Source organism: Chrysoperla carnea, chromosome 2, assembly GCF_905475395.1.
Source record: "Chrysoperla carnea chromosome 2, inChrCarn1.1, whole genome shotgun sequence".
NCBI classification, from domain to species: Eukaryota; Metazoa; Arthropoda; class Insecta; order Neuroptera; family Chrysopidae; genus Chrysoperla; species Chrysoperla carnea.
The window spans coordinates 96,455,186-96,478,812 of NC_058338.1; the positions used below are offsets into that span (position 1 = coordinate 96,455,186).

The 23,627-nt window shown below is 31.7% G+C and overlaps 1 protein-coding gene across 1 annotated transcript; it reads right to left on the reverse strand.

Moving 5' to 3' along the window:
• Window positions 1-5: 5 nt before the first annotated feature.
• On the reverse strand, window positions 6-23,052 carry LOC123293095 (gastrula zinc finger protein XlCGF57.1-like). The gene is made up of 5 exons (XM_044873810.1): window positions 22,874-23,052; window positions 4,581-5,219; window positions 4,366-4,486; window positions 3,210-3,434; window positions 6-187 (listed from the first exon to the last, which is right to left on the reverse strand). Exons 1-5 carry the CDS (start codon window positions 23,027-23,029, stop codon window positions 6-8), a joined length of 1,323 nt encoding a protein of 440 aa, XP_044729745.1. The 5' UTR covers window positions 23,030-23,052.
• Window positions 23,053-23,627: the final 575 nt, after the last annotated feature.

Sequence of the window (23,627 nt, forward strand, 5' to 3'; positions counted from 1 at the left end):
TGAAATTATTTGGACAATTCGAAATGTGTTTTCATATGACCGTTAAGTACATGCTTATGACTAAAAGTTTTCCCACAATAAGTACAGATAAATGGTTTTTCTCCTGTGTGAATCCGCAAATGTAATTGTAGATTATATTTTTTATAAAATGCTTTATTGCAGTAAGTACAAACAAAATTACGTTCACCTAAAAATGACAAAACAAATTTTATGATATTCAATAATTCAAAATAAAATTATTTCACTCTCTTTTCTTCACCTATGTTTAAACTATGGAGGGTAGAGCAAAGTTTACTTTGATCCCCATCTTAGGTTAGGTTTGGTTATATTGGCTGTCCACGAAGGACACACTTAGAGCCCATTGTGATATCATATATGTGTTTTACCTCCTTTCCGCTGATAATTTCCTTTATCAGCTCCTCAACTTCAGAGGCACCTCCTTCATGCATATACCATGCACTACACCAGCCCATCACGACTATTAATTAAATTGATTTTGTTACGACGGCGGGAATCGAACCCACTACCCTAAGAATACTGCGGACAGAATTGGTTACGCCTTAACCAACTGAGCTAATAGGACGATCCCACCTTAAGTAGAAGTAAAAGTTGTGTTGATGAATGTTCCCGATTTAAACCGATGTTAAAATTTGTAATACACGATTACGAATCGTGTATTACAAAATTTAAACATCTGTATAAATCGTAAATATTCGCCAGCACAAGGCGAGTTGTGTTTTGCTCTCTCGAAGACATGATTATTCTAAAATACACACTTTTGCTACAGCAGCGCTATCCTTATTTAACGTTTTTTGTGGACACTTTTTGATACTCTACCCTCCATAATTTTCAACCGATGAATACTATCATAACCGTGAAGATATCCTTAGAACCATAAAAAACAAAACTAAAAAAATTCAGAAAATTCCTAGAAGTTGATATACAGGATATTTTTTTATGTTGACATGTGCTTGAAAATCGAAAAATGTTGGGTTTATAGGGGCACATCTTACGCAGATATTAAACTTGACCTACAAATTTTATGATCAAACATTCAGACTCAACCATTAGCTGTACTAAATGTGTAAAAGTAAAATTTTATTCAACACTCAACAGATAATAGTTGAAAAGAATAATCAATACTAGCATGAATAATAAATATAGTATAGTTGAATCATAGATGTATAACATATAGATAGAAGATCTATATGGCGTAAAATAAAATTTATGACGTAAAGAAGCACCTCAGAGTGAGTCCCTGAGAACTAAATAAAACCATTCAACGCATGCTATATGTTCATTAGGACATATTTGGTGGCGTTAGTCTCAATCTCAAATGTATCTCAAATTCCATTCAAATTTCAGACCAATTTCAATACATGGGATAATCTGTCTAGAATTATCAATACTAGCATGAATGACGTCTATCATTTTAAAAACTAATTACTCATAGACTTATATTAATACATGTCATAGAATTTATATTAATTCATATTTATTTAAATTATAGAAAAAAAGTGACAGTCCACAATATCGAAAAATGTTCTGTAAATGGAAACTTATGTGTATGTGTTGGAGTTAATTAATTTTATAATGTCTGTAATTTAAATAAATATCAATATAAAATCTATGACATGTATTAATATAAGTCTATCAGTAATTAGTTTTTAAAATGATAGAAGTCATTCATGCTAGTATTGATTCTTATAGGGTTACTCCAATCATCTGAGGGATTCATCTTGGAATCTAACGAAATAAGCTGAATTTTTGTACAAACCTTTATTTTGATAGTACAAATGTTGTCTGAAAAGTCACATATGATTACGCGTACGCGTCCTTAGATATTCAAGATCAAAAGTCGCGAAAATCGTTTTTTTGTGAATATCTCGTTTCTTTTGCCTTTAATCGTATTAACATTTACTATATATGTTGCAGAGGATAAAATTTTCTACAAATTTTGTCTGAAACTTTTTTTTGTACGTTGAACCGTTTTTGAAATAGAGAGCGCAAAAGATGGAGCGCTCAGCTTAACGTACCTCAGTGCTGGTTCAATATTTATAAATATAAGATATTAAATAATTATACAGTAGTATTCAACGAATATAATTAATGAAAAAAATCGCATAAGAAACTGGGATTCACGATTGACCTTGTCTATTATACGGTTTTTTTACTTAATTATTGATTAAATACTTCTTAAATAATTATTTAACACCTTATATTTATAACTCTTGATCCAGCACTGATGTACATTAAGCTGAGCGTTCCATCTTCTGCGCTCTCTATTGCAAAAACGATTTTACGTACAAAAAAAGTTTTAGACAATATTTGGCCTCTTCATCTATTATAATAAATGTAAATACGATTGTAGGCAAAAGAAACGAGATCAAAAAACTGATTTACGCGACCTTTGACATTGTACATCTAAGGACGCGCACGCGTAACATTTGTACAATATGAAAATAAAGGTGTGTACAAAAATCCTATTCACTTTACAAAAAATGTTTGCGTATATAAGTTATATATCCTAGTTCACCTATATTATTAATTAGTATACTTATATAAAATATGTCAAGGACGTTATAAACAAATATGCAATGACGTATTTTATACACATCATTTATAAACAGCTTTCTAAAAACATCCCTATTAAAAACTGCATTCCAATCTATACGATACTTTCTAAAAACATACCAAAATTTAGTATATAAGCCATCGTTAAATTGATAACGATTGTCTTTTTCATTACACAAGTTTGGCTTCTTGCACGCTTGATTGTAGCGAACTAGTGATAGAATTATAAGTTGTATAATTGTTATTGAATTTAAATTAAAATAAGTTTTAACATTGTATTGTTGTTAAATTAAATAAAGTACCTATATTTTTTTATACATTCGAAATCTAAAATATAATTTATATATTTATAAATAACAACTCTCGAATTTAAAGTATTCGTCTAATGTTTACCAGTTATGAGTTAGAGAGAGATTTTAATTGAACCGGAAAACTTAGATTGAATTCAATACCCGTATAAAATGTACGCCTTTGAAATTAATCAACTTATTTTTCGAGCTTCACGCATAAATATTGTTAAAAAAGACAATTAACAATTTTTTGAGATTTTAAATCTGAATCTATTTTTGATACCAGATTGATGCAGTTTTTGCTAGCGCAATAAGTGAATGAAATATGAGCGTTTCTGATATTACCGGTATGAACAAATTGATGGTTATTTAAGTAATCCAATGTTTTAAATTTTTTATTACAAATACCACAAGAATAATTCCTCTCTTCCACATGCGTACGTTTTTTATGTTTAGCTAAATAAATTTTACTTTTGAATTTATTTTTACAAATTTCACATTCAAAGTTTCTTTCGTTTAAATGTGTTACAGAATGTTTACGAAAGTTGCTACCATCTGTAAATTTGCTATCTAAAAATAAAACATGAAATTTAAATTAATATATAGAAAAAAAAGTTTCTGTAAATATTATCACGATCTTTTAATCGAAAATTGGGTATTTGCATGGAATTTATTTTTCGAATTTCTTAACAAAATATGAAAAAAACCGTAAGCGAGATGACAAAAAGTGAAATTAAAATTAAAATCGGCCAAGAAATAAATACGGATGATATAAGCATTTTAAGTCAGTGTATCTATCAGCCATTTGCTGTAACATAGCTACTCCATGTTAAATTCTGTTTTATGCTAGAATGAGATAAAAACAAAACTTTGATGGTTTTTTTATTGGTTGTTTTAAGTTATTCGAAAAAAAATATTCTCATCTGTTTGTTACATGAATAAGTTTTTAATAAAGCAAAATAAAAAAAAAATCATGAAAATACCCAATTACAGATTTAATCGAGGAAATAAACCCGAAAAATAATCTAACCAAGGAAGCGACTCCTCGTCATTTGATTTTTATGGAAGTCGGTGGAAAATGTTTGTCTGAGTCCATAAGGTGGGACAGAAGTACTCCACTTCCAGACACCACATTCTCTTTATTTAAAATTAAAAAAAAAAAACAACTATTGGATTTCATATTTTGGACAATTTTTAGCTATTTTTTATTCCTTACATTTTTTATCTAACCTCACCGTTTGCGAAATAAGAGCATTTGAAAAACAAAAATGTAGATCTCAATGAAACTTATAGACAGCATAACGAAAAATTACATTTTTCTAAGCAATTGCTTACTATGACTCATCGCGCGAGAGGTCACCAAAGTTGCGTACTCTCGAGCAAAGCATATTTAAAAGCAGCTTATGCGCCTCTAAAACATTATTACTGAGTTAATCGATGAGTCACATCCGTTGGTAAAGACCAACACCTTGTTTTTAAATGAATGAACAAAAATATTTACCACATTGAGTACAATGATAAGGTTTTTCTCCAGTATGTCTTCGTACGTGAATTGTATAATCATAAACATTTGAAAAAGATTTCCCACAATGCGGACATAAATGAAATTTATCTGCATGAGTCTAACAAAGAAAATAAATAAATAATACAAAGTTATTGTTAAGTTATAAAACCTTTAACAACATCAACATCAATTTTTATTAAATCATTACCAACCTTTTGATGTTCATTACACAATTCTAAACTTTGAAATCTCTGACCACACTTTTCGCACGTTACATGTTCATTTAAATGCTCTTTTAAAATATTTTTGCATCCAAAATCTTGTTTACATATTTTACAACGATTTATTTCCGGTGAATGTTTTCTTACATCATCTAGTGAATGAAAATTCTCATCACAGTACATACATTTCATTATGATTGAATGCGTTAGTTTCAAATGTTTATATAATTTTGTTTTTAAATGAAATCTCATTTCACATTCTTCACATTTATATTTTTTAATTTTATTGTGCTTCTCTGTAACATTATCATTTATTGCATCATTTGTATCGTTAATTTCTATTTCTTTGTCATGAATGAATTCATCTTTAACAGAAATGAATTCTTTTTTAATAGTGTCACTTGTAGTTGCTTCTTCTGAATTATAAAAATTAAAAGAATTATCTTCATTTTTAAAATCATCATCTTCATCTATTGCAACTTCTAATTTTATGTGGTGTTGTGCGTTTGTAATAATTTCTTCTAATAATTTTAGGGTTGATAAATATTGGATTTTTAATTTATAAGATTGTTTCAAATAGTTTGAACATTCAAGACAGATATTTTTGGGTAACAAATCATCAGCAGATATCTATAAAATTATACAAAACAAGTGAAAACAAACAATTGACTAAATTAATTGTTGAAATAGTCTGTATAGAAAGTGTTGAATATCAGTGCTTGCATTATTTTTTTTTTTATAAATTAGAAGAGTTTAAAAACCAACACAATAGGGAATAATCATGAAATTTAAATTTGGTTCAAATATTTTTTCCGTAACTTTTTTTACTTAAAATTAATTAATAAAAGTACAAATTCACTGACGCCATAGTATGTGGCTTATCAGACTTGTTGACATACTGTATGGTATTAATTATTTATATTTTGTATGATATTACCATGGATATATACTATAATTACTACATCCGTGGATATTACACCTGTAGTAAACAGTACATTGAACTGTCACCAACTGACAGCTCACATATCAATACGTCATAAACAGAGAGCGCCAAAAGGATTTCGTTTAAACATCTCAAAATTATGATCTATTTTAAATATTTTTTTACACTAAATTACAGCATTTTTAACTGTATTTATATTTTTTACTATGTTATAAAGGTGTAAACAATGAATTAAAAATATTAAAAAAATGCATGAATATTCATGAATATTATGTTTACATTTATTTGGTTTTCTACAATTTTTTTTTGTTTTTCGAGAATGTTTCACACAACTACCAGTTGAAGCAAAATTTTCAACTCTCACACTATACAGTAGAATAGTCATGCCGGTTCAGCCCACTTTGATGGTAGACAAAAAGGGCAAACCTACTGAGAAGGAAACCTTGGATGGTACACGAAAGTGGGCGTGGCTGACAGGGCGTTAGTGTGTTTCTTGGCGGAAGTGGGGCTTAAAGAGGTGGGCGTGGCTGACAGGGTTTTAGTGTGTTTCTTGGCGGAAGTGGGGCTTAAAAGGGGCGGGAATTGGACGTTAGATGAGATAATTGGGCGGTAAATTTAAATATGGCGCCTGGGCGTGTTTGTACGTTTAAGGGGCGTTAACATTTGACCTCGATACTATGACGTCATCCTTATGCAAGTATGAACATGTCTGATTTAAATATGGCGCCTGGACGTGTTTGCTTGTTTAAGGGGCGTTAACATTTGACTTCGATACTATGACGTCATCCTTATGCAAGTATGAACATGTCTGAATTCCAAGAAAAAATAATTATTTTGTATATTATTATGGTAGTCTGATTAGTCAGCAATTCTCAAGAATATGTTGAAATAGATAACATTTGACCTTGAAAAATATGATGTCATCATCCTGTTACAAGTTCAAACTTGTTTGAATCGCCTTTGATCTTAAAATAATTTTACACGTGTTATGAGATTAGATAATAATTTGCAAGTATGAACATGTCTGAATTCCAAGAAAAAATAATTAGTTTGAATATTATTATGAGAGTCTGATTAATCAGCAATTCTCAAGAATATGTTGAAATAGATAACATCTAACCTTGAAAAATATGATATCATCATCCTGTTACAAGTTCAAACTTGTTTGAATCGCCTTTGATCTTAGAATAATAATTTTACACGTGTTATGAGATTAGATAATAATTTGCAAGTATGAACATGTCTGAATTCCAAGAAAAAATAATTAGTTTGAATATTATTATGGGAGTCTGATTAGTCGGCAATTCTCAAGAATATGTTGAAATAGATAACATTTGACCTTGTGCAGATAAGATTTGTTGTTACGACTATATTTATATGTAATACGATGTAATGTAAGGTTTTATTTAATAAAAATCTTATAAATATTTTTTGTATATATTAATGATTAAAATTTACATTAAAAAAAATATACAGAAAAAAAATTATTATTATGAATCTGAAAAAAAAGCGACTTACATATAAAAAATTGTTATTCACATAAAGTATTGGGTGACACTACAGTTCAATAAATTCATAAAATCCATTCCTATAACGACCAGCATTCATAGAGAAATTTTTCATTATTACAACAAATCCATTTATTGAACTCCAACAATGTCGACATAAATCATGAAATTTTTGAAAATTCATATCAGAGCCAACATGATCGTAGAATATGTGTTTTAGATTCATTTCGTCCGTTTTGAATAACACCAAGCAATTAACATTGTCCCTTATGTTATGCTTTGGAACACGTGCGTAGCTCTGACATAGGTAGAAACAATCAATTTTTCGATGACGGCCCATACTAAAGTATTCTCTAATTCTCTGTTGTGAATGACAGCTCACATCATCAAAAATGAAAAGACTTTTTTCTCGAGCTTCATTCGGACTAAGAATTTCACTGGTATCACTAAATGGAAAATAGCCAACCCCCTCCACCAATTTTAAAGTCTCTTCTAGTAATTGATATTTCGGTTGGTAAAGAGATTTACTGTACACATAAATGTTTTCAAAGCGTAAACCGTTTTCATCATAAATTAAATTCAACATAACATTGGTTTTACCACAACCACTAGGGCCACATATTATTGTTCGTAGTGAATCTGAAAATAGAGGACCATGATATGTTTGCGTGTCTGTATTTTCTGGTACAGTAGAACCTCGATAACTTAAACCTCGGTAACATAAAAACCTCTGTTACTTCAAAAAATACTATGTTCCCTTCCCATCAGAGCCCAAAACCTCTATAACTTAAAATACGCAACCTCTATAACTTAAATAAATAATCTCTGTACAGGCCCTCAGTAACTACATTGAAACATGTACATACCTCTATATTAACTAGGGTACATAGAAGCATGTACATACCTCTATATTAACCTTTACCTAACATAGACCCTTGATAACTTAAAACCTCTATAACTTAAAATATTTTGTGTTTCCCTTGGACTTTAACTTATCGAGGTTCTACTGTATTAAATTTTCAACACTCAGAGCGGGTTGTTGTTTATGAAAACGCATTTTTAATGTAACTAGGACTAAAATTTCAATACAACCAATTTTATAAACATTTAAATATATGTGAACTTAATTGTTTAAAACATTTAGTAGTATGTCATATCAGAAGCACAAAGGAAGAGGTATTGTTAACACACTTATAAATAAATTACCGTTTGAGTTACACATACCAACTTATCGATATTGTGGACCTGGAACTAAGCTGACAGAACGATTAGCGCGTGGTGATAAACCAAAAAACGCATTGGATCAGGCTTGTATGGTACATGATATAGCATATTCAATAAGTAAAGACTTAAAGGAGCGCCATCTAGCAGATAAACAATTAGCTGAAGTCGGTTGGAAACGTGCCAAAGCATCAACAAGTGGTGAAAAAGCATCCGCTTTATTCGTTATAGGCGCCATGAAGGCAAAAACTTCACTTGGTATGGGATTAAAAAAGAAAAAGACGAAAAAGTCAAAGAAAACTATAAGCTTTACAGCATCAGTGCGAAAGGCACGAAATGCATTGAAAAAATCACAACCAACGGACTTAAAAGCAGCAGTAAAAATTGCAAAAGCAGCCGTGCGAGGTCAACGTATTAAAGCACCCACACGTGTAATACCAGTTCCAAAGTCTGGTGGTGTACTTCCATTAATTCCCATATTCGCAGGACTCTCTGCTTTAGGTGCTTTGGCTGATGGAGCGTCGGGTATTGCTAAAGCCGTTACAAATTATAAAAGTGCTCGTGATCAACTTAATGAGAGTCAAAGGAACAACAAAACAATGGAAGCTATAGCAATGGGTAAAGGCTTGTATTTAAGACCATACAACAAAGGCATGGGATTATATTTAGCAAAAAACTAATTGAAACGCTACCACGTAGAGCACTTTACGATACGGAGCTACGTGCGTATGCTAAACAATTTAAAATTCCGTATTTTCGTGGTGTTTTTATGCGTGACACCCTACCCAAAAGACCATATAAATATGAAACAGGAATTATCAACCATGATGTATCTAAAAATAGTGGCACACACTGGACGGCATATAAAAAGTATAATCGAAATGTTATCTATTATGATAGTTTTGGAAATTTGAGACCGCCAGCGGAAGTCATTAAATATTTTAACGGATGTGACATTCAATATAATTTTGATAGGCAACAACAGTTTAATACTCCGATTTGTGGACATCTATGTATACAATTTTTATTAAATAAATAAACCAGCAAGTCTTGTATACACATCATTCAAAATCAAGATGTCATACATGCTTACTTTTACAGGGGATAGCTCTTTTTTAACAACAGACTATTCTCCAGCAATTGAATTGGATAAAAATGAAAATTATGAAATGGGTTTAGTAGATTTACAAGCGTACAATTCCATACCTAATATATTCAGCCAAAATAACATGTTTTATTATGATGATAAAGTCGTAGAAATACCTCCAGGATCTTATGAAGTTGAAGATATTGAACGTTATTTAAAAGAAGCTGTAGGTGATGAGGTGACACTACAAATAAATGCTAATACAAATACATTAAAATGTGAAATAAAGTGTACTGTGATAATAAACTGTGAACCATCAGATTCTGTTTGTCGCATGTTGGGATTTAATAAACGAAAACTAGATGCAAATAAAAGACATGAAAGTGACAATACAGTTAATATTTTACCTGTAGAAACAATTTATGTTCAATGTAATATTACAAATGGATCATATCATAACAACGAAATCAGTCACACATTGTTTCATTTTTCATCAAATCTACCACCAGGCTATAAAATTGTGATACATCCTATGAATGTTATTTATTTACCAATCAACTGTCAAACTATAAGCAACATTACGCTCATGTTAGTGGACCAAACAGGTAAATTAGTTAACTTTCGAGGTGAAAACATTACAATTGGATTACACTTGAAAAAGATATAATGGGTTTTGTATTTAATCATCCTACACGTTATGCTGGAGGCAGTGTTTCTACAAACCGTCCGATAAAACAACCTCAATCGAGCAACAATAGAATAAAAAATCACAAACAGTTATCATACGAAAATAGAAAATTTCTTCAATCAAGTTGGCTTAAAACTAAAACGGCCAATTGTTGGGTAAAATTTAGTTGTTGGCTTAAAATAAAGAAATCAGTTATACGAATAAAATTCAATTGTATTAAGAAGAAGAAGAAGAATGGCAGAAATATTAGAAGTGACCAATGTACCTGAGTACGATAATGTTATTTCAGGACTAGAGTATCACAACCACCAAGCTTATAATTCATCGAAATTTGAGCGAAGCGATGAGAGTAGAATTTGCATTCAATCACAAGACTTGTACACATTACCAAGTGAAAGTGTTTTAAATATCGAAGGTCAAGTGACTGATGATGATGCTACAAATGCAGCCAGCTTCATATCGAATGCTATATCATTTATGTTTCATGAAATTCGTTATGAAATTGGTGGTAAGGTAATTGATGTGATTAATAACGCAGGCATCGTTAGCACTATAAAAAACTATCTATCCCTAAACGAAAATCAAAGTAAAGCTTTAGAGAATGCTGGCTTTGGTGAAAATTTTAAAAAGGATGTTGCTGGTTACTTCAATGTTCGTATTCCATTGAAAATGTATATGGGTTTTTTTGAAGATTATCCTAAAATTCTCGTAAACATGAAACAAGAAATCGTTATTGTTCGTGCAAATGATGATATTAATTGTTTTACCTCAACTGTCGCAACAAGCAAACCTAAAATTAAAATCAACAAATTAGAATGGTGTGTTCTATACGTTAAAGTGTCTGATAAAATGCGAGTCAAATTATACGACTTAGTCAATCAAAATGATGATTTGAGGTTATGGTTTCGATCAATGGAATGTCTACTTATACCAGAACTACCATTAACTGATAGGCATGTGTGGAGTGTTAAAACTAGTGTAGAATGTCCTAACTACGCTGTTATCTGTTTCCAAACAAATCGTGACCGCAACATTTTAAAAGATTCCAGTCAGTTTGACTATTGTAACATAACAAATTTGAAAGTCTATTTAAATGGTGAAGCCTACCCATATGTGAATTTGAATCTAAATTACACAAACAATCAAACAGCGTTACTGTATGAAATGTATTGTAATTTTCAAAAATCGTACTATAAACGCTCTATAACAGAACCATTGCTAGATAAAGAAACGTTTATAAATAAATCATCTCTATTTGTCATTGACTGTTCTAAGCACCCAGAGTCACTTAAATCTACAACAGTGGACTTGCGCGTTGAGTTTGAAGCTAGTGTTAATTTCCCAGCTAAAACGCGTGCGTATTGTATAGTGTTCCATGATCGATTATTTAAATACAATCCACTTACGAATATTGTGAATAGAGTAGTTTAAAATGGCGTACATAGTGGACGTACAGGGTTTCAAAGTAAACAATGAATTCATCGTTAAAGAACTTAGTTTTGTGGATACAAATGGTAACCACTTTGGACATTATGTATTCAAACCGCCATTTCCATTTAACACATTAAGTGATTCGGATAAGAGAAAAGCAATTTGGCTCTCAAATAATTACCATGGCTTATACTGGAATCAAGGAGCCACCGATTATTGCGAGTTATCAACCATTTTAACACACATTGCTAATCATAATTAGCAATATATACTGCAAAGTTATATACTGCAAAGTTGAAGAAAAGAAAATTTGGATTAAAAAATTAATTCGAAATTCAACAAGGGCAGTCCACATTGAAAATTTGGATGGTGGAAAACCGCTCCATAAGAATGACAGTGTATCAAAAGCTCTATGCATCTATCAACATTAACATTGTACCACAAATATTATTATGTATTTATTACATTATTTTTTAATAGATCTTTATGCGGAGGTGCTTGTTGATTATTATAACAATAAATAATATTAAAAAATAAAATGATTGTCCTTATTCATATTTTGTATTTTGTTTTAATCTAAAATTGTAATTTTTTTTAAATAAAAAATTTTTTTATCTAATCTGTAGTACAAGTAGATTTATTATTATTCCTTATAAAGAGCATATTATATGGGTTGATTGATGATGCTTGTTAGGTTATTAAGCACTGTTTATCAACTGTATTCGCTTCGTGCGTGATTTTCGTTTCCATGACAACGATACACTACTTTAATTATAGAATTGTATGGATGCATATATAATTATATGGATTGCATTGAAAACTTACATTTAAAATTTAATATTCTTGTTTCACAAATTTAAATAAATAATTATGATAATTTACATTTGAAAAATAATATTTGTACAATTTGATTTCTTATTTTCACAATTTTTAATGCATTAAGTTTAATTAATTAGTGTTTTTCAATCATTTTAATTTGACAGTTTCTATATCATTAACATGTAAAGAATTGCAAATTAGTCATAACAGCCCCCTTTATCTCCAAATTTTTTCACTTAAAGCGCTGGCATCGATTTTATTATCCCTACCATGACTACGCACACAACGAATAGGTCATTTAATTTGCAAGCATTCATGTGATAACATGCTTCAGACAACGAAACAGCTAGCTAAGTTGAGTGATATTATACAGAAAAAGTATAACGCGCTCAAACCTGGTGAACAAACAACGGCCATTTCATTAGAAAAAACATTTAAGCCCATCACTGATCCGTTGAATAAGCTAGTAGAAAAACAAGAGAATAAAAATGATTATACTCGAATTAATATAAAACGCAAGATGGAAGATGATACCTTTGAAGACAATAAAGATGAACTATTAAATTATACGCCAATGAAGGCTCGAAAATTATTTGAAGGTACTCCAGTAGTGACAAAACAAAAAAATCTATCAGACACCTACGAGGATGAGGCATTACACACTCCTGATGTTGTATTTAGGGAGATTATAAAATCACCAGAGAATAATCATCATGCACTTCAACATTTTACAAAGACTTATGGAGATGTGGCCGGTAAATACATTTATTTTATATTATCGAATAAAGATGATAAGCTTATCGATAATATTTACGGATTACGTTATGATAATGCTGCTGATAGATTATATGTAGGTAATTCAGTTGTTCACATTTCGCATAACGATATACAAGTCAACGAAAAATGGTACGACGGGACATCAGGCTTATATGAGCTTTTAGTAAAACAGATACCAAAAAATTATTCAGAGCAAGACATGCGTAACTATTTAGAAATTTTAACATCAACAAACGCTAATAGACGGAATTATGACTCTCAGGGTCAAATTCAAGGAACTAGAAGTTTAAAGTATAAAAATATCATTAAGAAACATCTATACCCATTGGCTCCTGCTTCTGGTAGCGGTCTAACATTATCACGAGTAACTAATAATCCCATAGATTATGTGTACTGGAATACAATCGACGAACTTTGTGACAGATTACGGCTATTATGCGTATCACGTGACGCGGGAAATTTCAGCCATCAAAATGAAATCAATAGTTTGATACAAGAGTTAAAAGAGGAAAATATAATATACTGAAAACCGGATCTGTTTCTAAACAGACCAGTATTAAACCGGTCAAAACCAGTATTAAACAGACCTGTTTCTAAACAGACCTGTTTCTAAACAGACCAGTATTAAACAGGTCAAAACCAGTATTAAACAGACCTGTTTCTAAACAGACCAGTATTAAACAGGTCAAAACCAGTTAGTACAAGATCCGAATTAGGGTCGACCTTCACCCATCTGTTTACCGAATGAAAGTTATTTTTTATGAAATGTAAAATATTAACAAATATTCCTGTAACGGGTTGCCTTAAAAAATATGGTCCAGACCATTTTTAATATAAATATCAAAACTTGGAAAGCTTGTAAACATTATTTTTGACCAATATTTTGTGGCCAATCATATGCCACCGTAATTGTAACAAAATTATCTTTATTTAGATATGCGAGTCAATGAATTAACAGATGCACGTAATTACTATTTCCAACTTGTATAAATGCGATAATAGTGAACGAAAAAAGGCAAACAACATAGCTGCTGCATATTCTTTATGGCTTTTACTTTCGAGTAGATCAAAATTCGTAAGATATGCAAGTCAGTGAAAAATTTCTAAAAATTTTAATCTTGATATTTTCACTAAAAGTAGTCTGGACCACATTTTTATAGGCAACCCATTGCAGGGATATTTGTTAACATTTTATATTTCATAAAAAATAACTTTCATCCGGTAAACAGATGGGTGAAGGTCGATCCTAATTGGGATCTTAGACTAAGTATTAAACAGACCTGTTTCTAAAGAGACCAGTATTAAAACAGGTCAAAATCAGTATTAAACAGACCTGTTTAGATACAGACCAGTATTAAACCGAGCTGTTTCTAAACAGACCTGTTTAGATTTTATATTTATTATAAGTAATTATTAAAATTACATCATTAACCATTGAGAACTCAATATGAACGGTATAGATAAATTTGGACGTCCTCTCTTCAAAAATTATCAAGATTCATATACATCACATAATGAATCAATACTTCGATATAATGGCGGAAATAATTGCTTCGATGCAAAACAAAGACGAATTGTGAATGTCGGGAAACCTATAAATAAGCAAGATGTTGTGAACTTGGAAAGTCTTACAGAAAAGTGTTTGTCATTAGATGATGATGATAAAGAATCATACTTTGACGCAAAAAATAAAAAAATAAGTAATGTAGCAAGTCCAGAATTTTCCACTGATGCTGTAGATTTATACACCCTTACCAATCATGTTAGTGATAAAATCAATAACACTACTGAAATATTTAACGAGAGTCTGAAAAAATTAAATGGTTATTTTCAAATATCAATACGTAATACACTACTACTAATATGAGGGTTTACTTATTTAGATTTCCGATCTCTGGAGTGATACATTATTTAAATATTAAACCGAAATACTGTGAGGTCTTCAAAAACGATACTATTATAGATAAAAATAAACTTAATACATTAAAATCAAACGATTATTTAACGTTTGGTATTTCTAAAAGTTTCATGACTACAAACCCCGATTCCATGTTACTACATGTTGACATTGGTATAAAATATAAATTAATAGATGGATAAAAGACGAATTGTTGTGAATGAGCTACATAAACCAGCTCGACGTAATTATCCAAGAAGAAATAAATCATTAAGGGACTCAATGATTTATTTCAAGCTGATTTGGTAGAAATGATCCCGTATGCAAGACAAAATACCAACTTTAAGTATATTTTGGTGGTCATCGATTGCTTCTCCAAATATAGCTGGGCTATTCCACTAAAGTCCAAGAATGCGGTGGATGACACTAATGTCATGGAACAGATTATAAAAGATCGTACACCGAAAAACCTTCAAACTGATAATGGTACTGAATTTTACAATGAAAAATTAAAGAGATTGATGAAAGAGTACAACATAAACCATTATTCTGTGTATTCAACTAAAAAGGCGTGTATTGTGGAAAGATTTATACGCACACTGAAATCGATGATGTACAAACATTTCAGTTTGTATGGTAATTACAAATGGATAAAAGTATTACCGGAATTGATTAAACAGTACAATAATTCATACCATCGGACAATCAGGATGAAACCATCACAAGTCAATACACGAAACGAAAAACGGGTTTTAAATGATTCGTACAATCATATTAAGATGGTGGGTCCAAAACAAAAATTTACAGTTGGTGATCATGTAAGGATAAGTAAATTTAGAACGACGTTTGCTCGTGGTTTTCATCCATCATGGACACCAGAAATATTCACCGGTCGCGAGGTGAAACTTACAAATCCAAGAACATATTTATTGAAGGATTACAACAACGAAGATATAAAGGGTGGTTTCTATGCCGAAGAATTACAAAAAGTTCATGATCCAAACATTTATTTAGTGGAAAAGGTCTTAGCTAAACGTGGATCCAAAGTTAAAGTTCGGTGGTTAGGGTTCGACTCTTTACACGATTCATATATTGATAAAAAAAGTCTCCTTTTATAGTGGAACGTTTTTGAGAACATACTTGTAACAAAAAAAATTTGTCATAGTGAACCGCTTTTGTGAACATATTTGTGTTTTAAAAAAGGAAATGTATTTTTAATATGATAAAAAATAAAAGATAAGAAAGTAAAACTATTTATTGTAAAATTTTATCTATAACATATAAAAACAGAGTTGTATTATAATAATATTTAAAAAATATATATTTATAAATTATCGAAATACATTATTATAATTATTATTCTGAAAAGTGTCCATTGTCATCATCATCATCATCATCATCATCTTCACCATCATCTTTCTTCATAAGATAATTTTCAATCATTTCTTTCACTTGAACATAGTCGGATAACTCGTCTGATGTAAATACACTGTAGTAAGATTGTTCAAAAATGGATAGTCCTACAATTCCATCTGTTTGTCCAGAGTGGATATTTTTTAAAATCCAGTTCCAAATTTGACTGTCTTCATTGTCTGACGATGGGGAAAATTTCACTTCTAAGCCCATTTGTTCTACCTTATCAATAAGGAAGTTTAAAGTTTCCGGTCGACCACATTTAATTGTCATATTAACCAATGTTTTAAAATACTTTGTTAACACATTGTTTATAGTACTTAAACTACAATTTTCTTTAATCATATTAACAATACAGTTGTTATCAATATTATGATTACCAAAGTTTTGCATTTTGTATGTTTAAACTAACACTAAATTGTTTTCTACAATAATTCTACCTAACTATCAATTTTTTGACCCCCCACCACTACTCTATCAATTGTTTTACTACTTTTAAATTGTTCATGCACACTACTCTATCAATTGTTTTGTAGTTACCACTTTGAGTTGAACCCATGGTTTTGTTTCACATGAATTGTGAGTAATGTATCGTTTTTGATCGTATGGTGATAAGCCCACTTTCTACTGTTTGATGGTATGTAAGCGATGTCGCTTGGATTGGATGCTTTGCTGAATACGGTAAAAGTTACGGTTCTCAAGCAAACACCGTTTATAGTCCTCAAAAGTAAGTTTTCGGATAGCTGACTTCTTGATACCCTTGAATCGTTTAGTCTCTTTTTTATTTTGCACCCGAATAGCATACATTTTGCTACGTAATCCGACAAATTCTATCATAACATAACCATTATTTTCATCGGACATTATACCCTTGACTTTCTTATTACGTAGTGGTATACCATAGACGTTGTCGGGTGTATAGTCAGCAGTATCAAAACGATCAATAACCTGCTTCATGACCTCATAGACATCAATATTGCGTATTTTATATATCAGACTGTCGGTGTCGGTATACAAGAGCTGTACATTTTCTTGGCCATATCGAATGTACATATATTTGTAATGGAAAACTAGTGGATTTATTTTCGAATTGTCCAAAACAACGAACCCTAGGTAAATCGCTATTTTGAAAAATATACAGGTCTTCTTCATCTCCACAATACTGACGTCATTGTCGAGCACCATCATACTATGAAAATTGGGTTTGGCAATTAATTTCTTCACACCATATTTTCCATCCCAATTTTTTCGTATGTACACAACCCGATGTTTCCTCAAATTCTCCATGGTCTTACCGAAGATGGCATTAATCATGAGTTTGTATAGAGACTTTTCAAACTCATTTGAGGCGTTCTTGCGCATTTCGGTATTGAACTCAATATATGGTTTCAACCATGCAGATTGATCGAATTGTAACACACGGTGGTATTTTGTTACCTTAACACCGAGTTGTGTATACAGTTTTAAATTCCTGTAGTGTACGACATAGTTGGTCTTATTGTAAAGGGTTGACAGCAGATATTTTTGTTTTGATCCAGGTGATTTCGTTGTCTCCGGACATGGCGGTAAATCGCTAAAGTAATCATGTAGATGTTGGGGTATTTCAAGGTCTACTTCTAAAATGTACCCGACTGGTGAATCATCTGCAACATCCTCGATGTTTGGTGTGTCGACCCACTTAAAATTTCTGGTTGGAAGATATCCACACATTGCTGCACCATATAGGTTCACCACATCATAATACATAAGGTAGACATCTTCTTGAGTTTTATCATACCCCTCTTCCATGTACTTATTGTTTGCCTTAGCATAGCGATTAGAACATTGACTTACACCGCCTCTGATTCCTTTCTCGATAAACAACAAGTCATCAATATCCGTGAACAATTCCAATTTGATATTGGTGTATTTCAACATGGCGCTCCACGTATAGCCAGGAAGTGTGTAATAGTGAGTGGGATCGAGGCCATAGCTATGAATACAAGTGTTACGAAAATTTTCAAAAATATCCGCAAGTAGTAACACATTAGTTTTCATATGCAGGTCTGAATAATCACCTAGTGTATGTAAATTGAATGTGTTCCATACCTGTATAGCATGGTTATAATCCTCCTCCGTTATGTGTTCATCTGTTAACACACTGTAGAACGCCTCCTTTGGTGGTAATTTTGTCTCTTGGAGACGTTCCCAGCTACTCATGTATTCATATGGAAATACACCTTTTCTCGTTAGCAATTGAAAATGTTCATCATTACTGACCTATAAAAAATTAGAAAACAAATTACAGCCCTGTATTAAAAATTATTTATTTTTTATCATTTACCTCTTTATGTAAAATGGATTTTTTATCATTATCTAAATATGAGGCCAGATTTTCTAACTTGTCTGCGAGAAATCGGAAGGAATCGATGAATCTTAGTTGAATGTCCGAGACGTGCTTTATGAAACTGATGTATTTCTCTTTGTTTATGGGCAACACGTCAACTTGACCGTCGATTTCCGCCAGCAGAGTTTCAATAATAAAATGTGAATCGTATCCACTTAAGTTGTGCATCACAACAGGTATCATCCTTGAATCTTGATAATGCAGATTACAAAATTGGTGTGCTGCTCCACGGTAGATACCTAAAATAGATTGATATAAAATTAGATGAAATTAAAAAAAAAATAAATAACTTGCATTACCTGTGCGATGTGAATGGTCGCGAACACGAATGGAATTGGATACGAAATCTTTACCATAAATGTGACACTTCTCTGCTGACATAAAATTCAGTTCTTGTTCGACGGTGAGCGGACACATTGGTTCAACGTGTTTTATTTTTTGCTCTAATGAGTACGCTACTTGTTCCAGTTCACGAACAAACCACTTGACACAATCAGCACCACGGTATGCCTTGTAGAATGATTGGTTGGGATCATGAGTACAATGTACATAATACCCCACACTGTAGGGTATATGTTTTTGAATATTTTGTGTATAAGACTCATGATCCGTTTCCATGTGTTCATGGTCCTGAGGTACCAATAGTGCCTCAAAGTCTGCGTACACCATATACTCAACACGTTCCTTGGTGTTGAAATCTTTGAAATCAACGAACCGCTCGTCATCAGTTTCAGGCATTCGTACCCGCACCGCTTCTTTTTCACCACAATTTACTGAATGTTGCCGGAGTTTATCGTCGGTTGAAAAATAGTTGAGACATCGATCGCATAAATAAATTTTATGCTCGCGTTTTGTTACACCCGATTGACTCAACTTTGCTAAATTTTTTATCCAGCAAAAGTGGTAACTATTCCCATTCTCTATAGCCAATAGATGAATTTTCTGCCCCGCACTGTTCGAGCTAACGCGTACCGGAAAAATTTCTAAACCACGTAGAAACGTATCTTTGTAGCCGTACACGTTAATCGATAAATGCAGGTTCATCTTTTCAAATTTATTAATTTGATCTAGAGACATGGGAAACTCTAATCCATCATATTTCAAATAATGACTATAGTGCGGGTACTTAGTTAAACGTTGAGGATGCTTTTCAACCGGAAATAATGCAGACATTATCGACCATAAAAAGCAATGTTGGTCTTTATTCTGGACATTAATCACAGCCAATTTATTTCTGATGACTGGTGGTAGTATACAAAATGTTCCAGCCGTGATCGGAGAGTACTTATTCATGTGGACTCGAAAATTTATGATCATGTCAAGAGCCCAACCGCTATCGCGTTCCTGAAATTCTTCCAATTTTTTCAACAAATAGTTTTTGACATGATCAGTGTACCACTCCTGCATGTCCGTGGTCAGATACATTTCCTCGGCCGACGTTATAAAAGTTTTCAAATCCTCCTCTTTGGTGCTGGGCTTAATGAAATTGCCTGTGAACATAATATACACCTGAAATAAAATTCAAGATCTCATAAGACTATTTAAATTATAAATCTTAAATTTTACTTACCTTGAGGGGATGCTTCACTAGCTCACGCCGAACGTGTCGTCGGAACATTGGAAATGCCCGTTTGAAAAACACTATTGGATCTTTATAATCCAAATTTGTAATCATACCAGTCTTCACTCTGCCCAGGTGGTGGGTTGCAATTGTCTCCCAGATTAGATGTCGATTTTGTTTTTTGGTGACACCACCACCTTGCTTAACTAAATCTAATCGCAGTCGGTGAAGTTGCCGCTGGTATGATTTACAAAGTCCCATATAAGCTTCAAGACGCAGAGGATTTTCTTTCTTTAACATCAACATCTTTTTCAATAAGCGGATGTTCTGCTTATTAAGTACCATCCATCGCTCAGCTTCCTCCGCCGTCTTGATGAGCCTCAACGCTCTCTCCACTTTCTTCATCATATCCATGCTACCACCTTGAGGTACCACGTTTAGCATCTGCATAACATTTTGTTCGTAGGTGTCCATCTTTCGAAAAAATTATATTTAAGTTACACAATAATATTTAAAAAATTTATACACTTACCGTTATATTTTCAAATACTAAACAAAATATACGTTACCGAACGTTCAACACTAAAGTTAACATATAAATGAGAAATATTTGTTTTTTTTATAAAATATATAGACCAAGTTTAGAATAATAAATATATAGACTAAGTTTAGAATAATAAATATATAGGTATCAAAAACAAAAAAAAAATAATAATAAAAATAAAAATAAGGTAAAAAATATATGGAGTGCAGAAAATACTAACTGAACCAAAGATGAATTTCAAAAGAGATACTTCAAAAGCTACGTACATCACTTTTTATAGCTTTATCCCCCCCCCCCCTAAAAAAGTCGTAATTTGATATTTTTATAGTCGTAATTCAAACTAATTATTTTTTCCTGGAATTCAGACATGTTCATACTTGCATAAGGATGGCATCATAGTATCAAGGTCAAATGAATTATTTGAGAATTGCTGACTAATCAGACTACCATAATAATATACAAACTACTTATTTTTCTTGGAATTCAGACATGTTCATACTTGCAAATTATTATTTAATCTCATAACACGTGTAAAATTATTTTAAGATCAAAGGCGGTTCAAACAAGTTTGAACTTGTAACAGGATGATGACATCATATTTTTCAAGGTCAAATGTTATCTATTTCAACATATTCTTGAGAATTGCAGACTAATCAAACTCTCATAATAATATTCAAACTAATTATTTTTTCTTGGAATTCAGACATGTTCATACTTGGTAATTATTATCTAATCTCATAACACGTGTAAAATTATTTTAAGATCAAAGGCGATTCAAACAAGTTTGGACTCGTAACAGGATGATGATATCATATTTTTCAAGGTTAGATGTTATCTATTTCAACATATTCTTGAGAATTGTTGACTAATCAGACTACCATAATAATATACAAACTAATTATTTTTTCTTGGAATTCAGACATGTTCATATAAGGATGACGTCATAGTATCGAAGTCAAATGTTAACGCCCCTTAAACATGCTAACACGCCCAGGCGCCATATTTAAATCAGACATGTTCATACTTGCATAAGGATGACGTCATAGTATCGAGGTCAAATGTTAACGACCCTTAAACATGCAAACACGCCCAGGCGCCATATTTAAATCAGACATGTTCATACTTGCATAAGGATGACGTCATAGTATCGAGGTCAAATGTTAACGCCCCTTAAACGTACAAACACGCCCAGGCGCCATATTTAAATTTACCGCCCAATTACCTCATCTAACGTCCAATTCCCGCCCCCTTTAAGCCCCACTTCCGCCAAGTAACACACTAACACCCTGTCAGCCACGCCCACCACTTTCAGCACCACTTCCGCCAAGAAACACACTAACGCCCTGTCAGGCACGCCCACTTTCGTGTATCATCCAAGGTTTCCTTCTCGGTAGGTTTGCCCTTTTTGTCTACCATCAAAGTGGGCTGAAACCGGCATGACTATTCTACTCTCTACGTTTAATAGTTTTGAAGAAAATGGACATCAAAATTTTGTTATAATTTTCGCCCTCACAAATAAACAATAAGGTTTACGAAAAAATGTTTCAAACTGCAGTTGTTTATTTTGATATAAGGAACATTTTTTTACATTTATACTTTTGTTATATCTCTAACGGTTTACAAGATGGGTCGTTCAGATCCAAGACCCAATTGACCTATGTTGCTCATTTATGAACTTAGCCATACTTTTTACGTTCCGAGCACTTTATAAAAACTTCAGCTTGATACCTCATTTTGTTTTTGAGTTATAGTGTCCACAGACAGACAGACAGCCGGAAATGGACTAATTAGATGATTTATGAACATCTATAACAAAATTTGGTTGGTACCATCAATACTTTTAAGCGTTACAAACTTGGGACTAAACTTAGTATACCTTAATATATATTTACATATATAAAGGGTATACATACTAATCATATTAAATTTGAAAACTAACGTCGTTGAATTTATTATCGTTTTATCTTGGTGAAATGTAAACAAAGTAAATTAGTATATTTGTAACTTACATGTACTGAAGCACATTCTTCTAACATTTCCCTGTACGTTTTTATTAAATTTGGAATTAATGTAATTTCAAAAATTGAAATCATATCTTTGTTTTTCCCCAAACAAATTCTACAAACAGTTTCAAAATCATTCCATCCAATATGTTTTGTTTCCATAATTATAAACAAAATTTTCTTTATTAAGCAGATCTCCCGCTAATACAAAATGATTGATACTGACAATTTTTAATATATTAATATCGCTACTGTAGGGCGATTCACAAACATTCATATTTATCGTTTTCGTGATAATTATCGCCAAAAGCATTAAAAGTTTTGATATTTAAAGTTTCTTTGATATAAATTTTTTGATCTTTATAGCAATGGCTTACACAGAAGCTGCAGCGGACCTCTTCGATTTCCATAATAAGAGTCGGGGTACAATTTAATTGATAATGACGAAGATGATGGTATAATATAACAACCCTCATGATGTGGCAGTGTCAGTTCAAAATCGTTTGATTATGGAAGAGATGTAGGATAGTTTATATTTAAAATATTTTTTAATATAATAAATATTCATATTTTTTCAACTTTTGTTTTTTTTATCAACCCACAACAAATAAGATTACTTCAGTTTTGATAATTATAGAATACTTACAGATACATCGAGCTACAAACTCAAATTGCCCTAAATGTTAAAAGTTTTCTGATGTCCAAGTTTAATTCGTGTTTAATAAATTGTATTTCATTTTCAAAATATTCTTACTTTAAT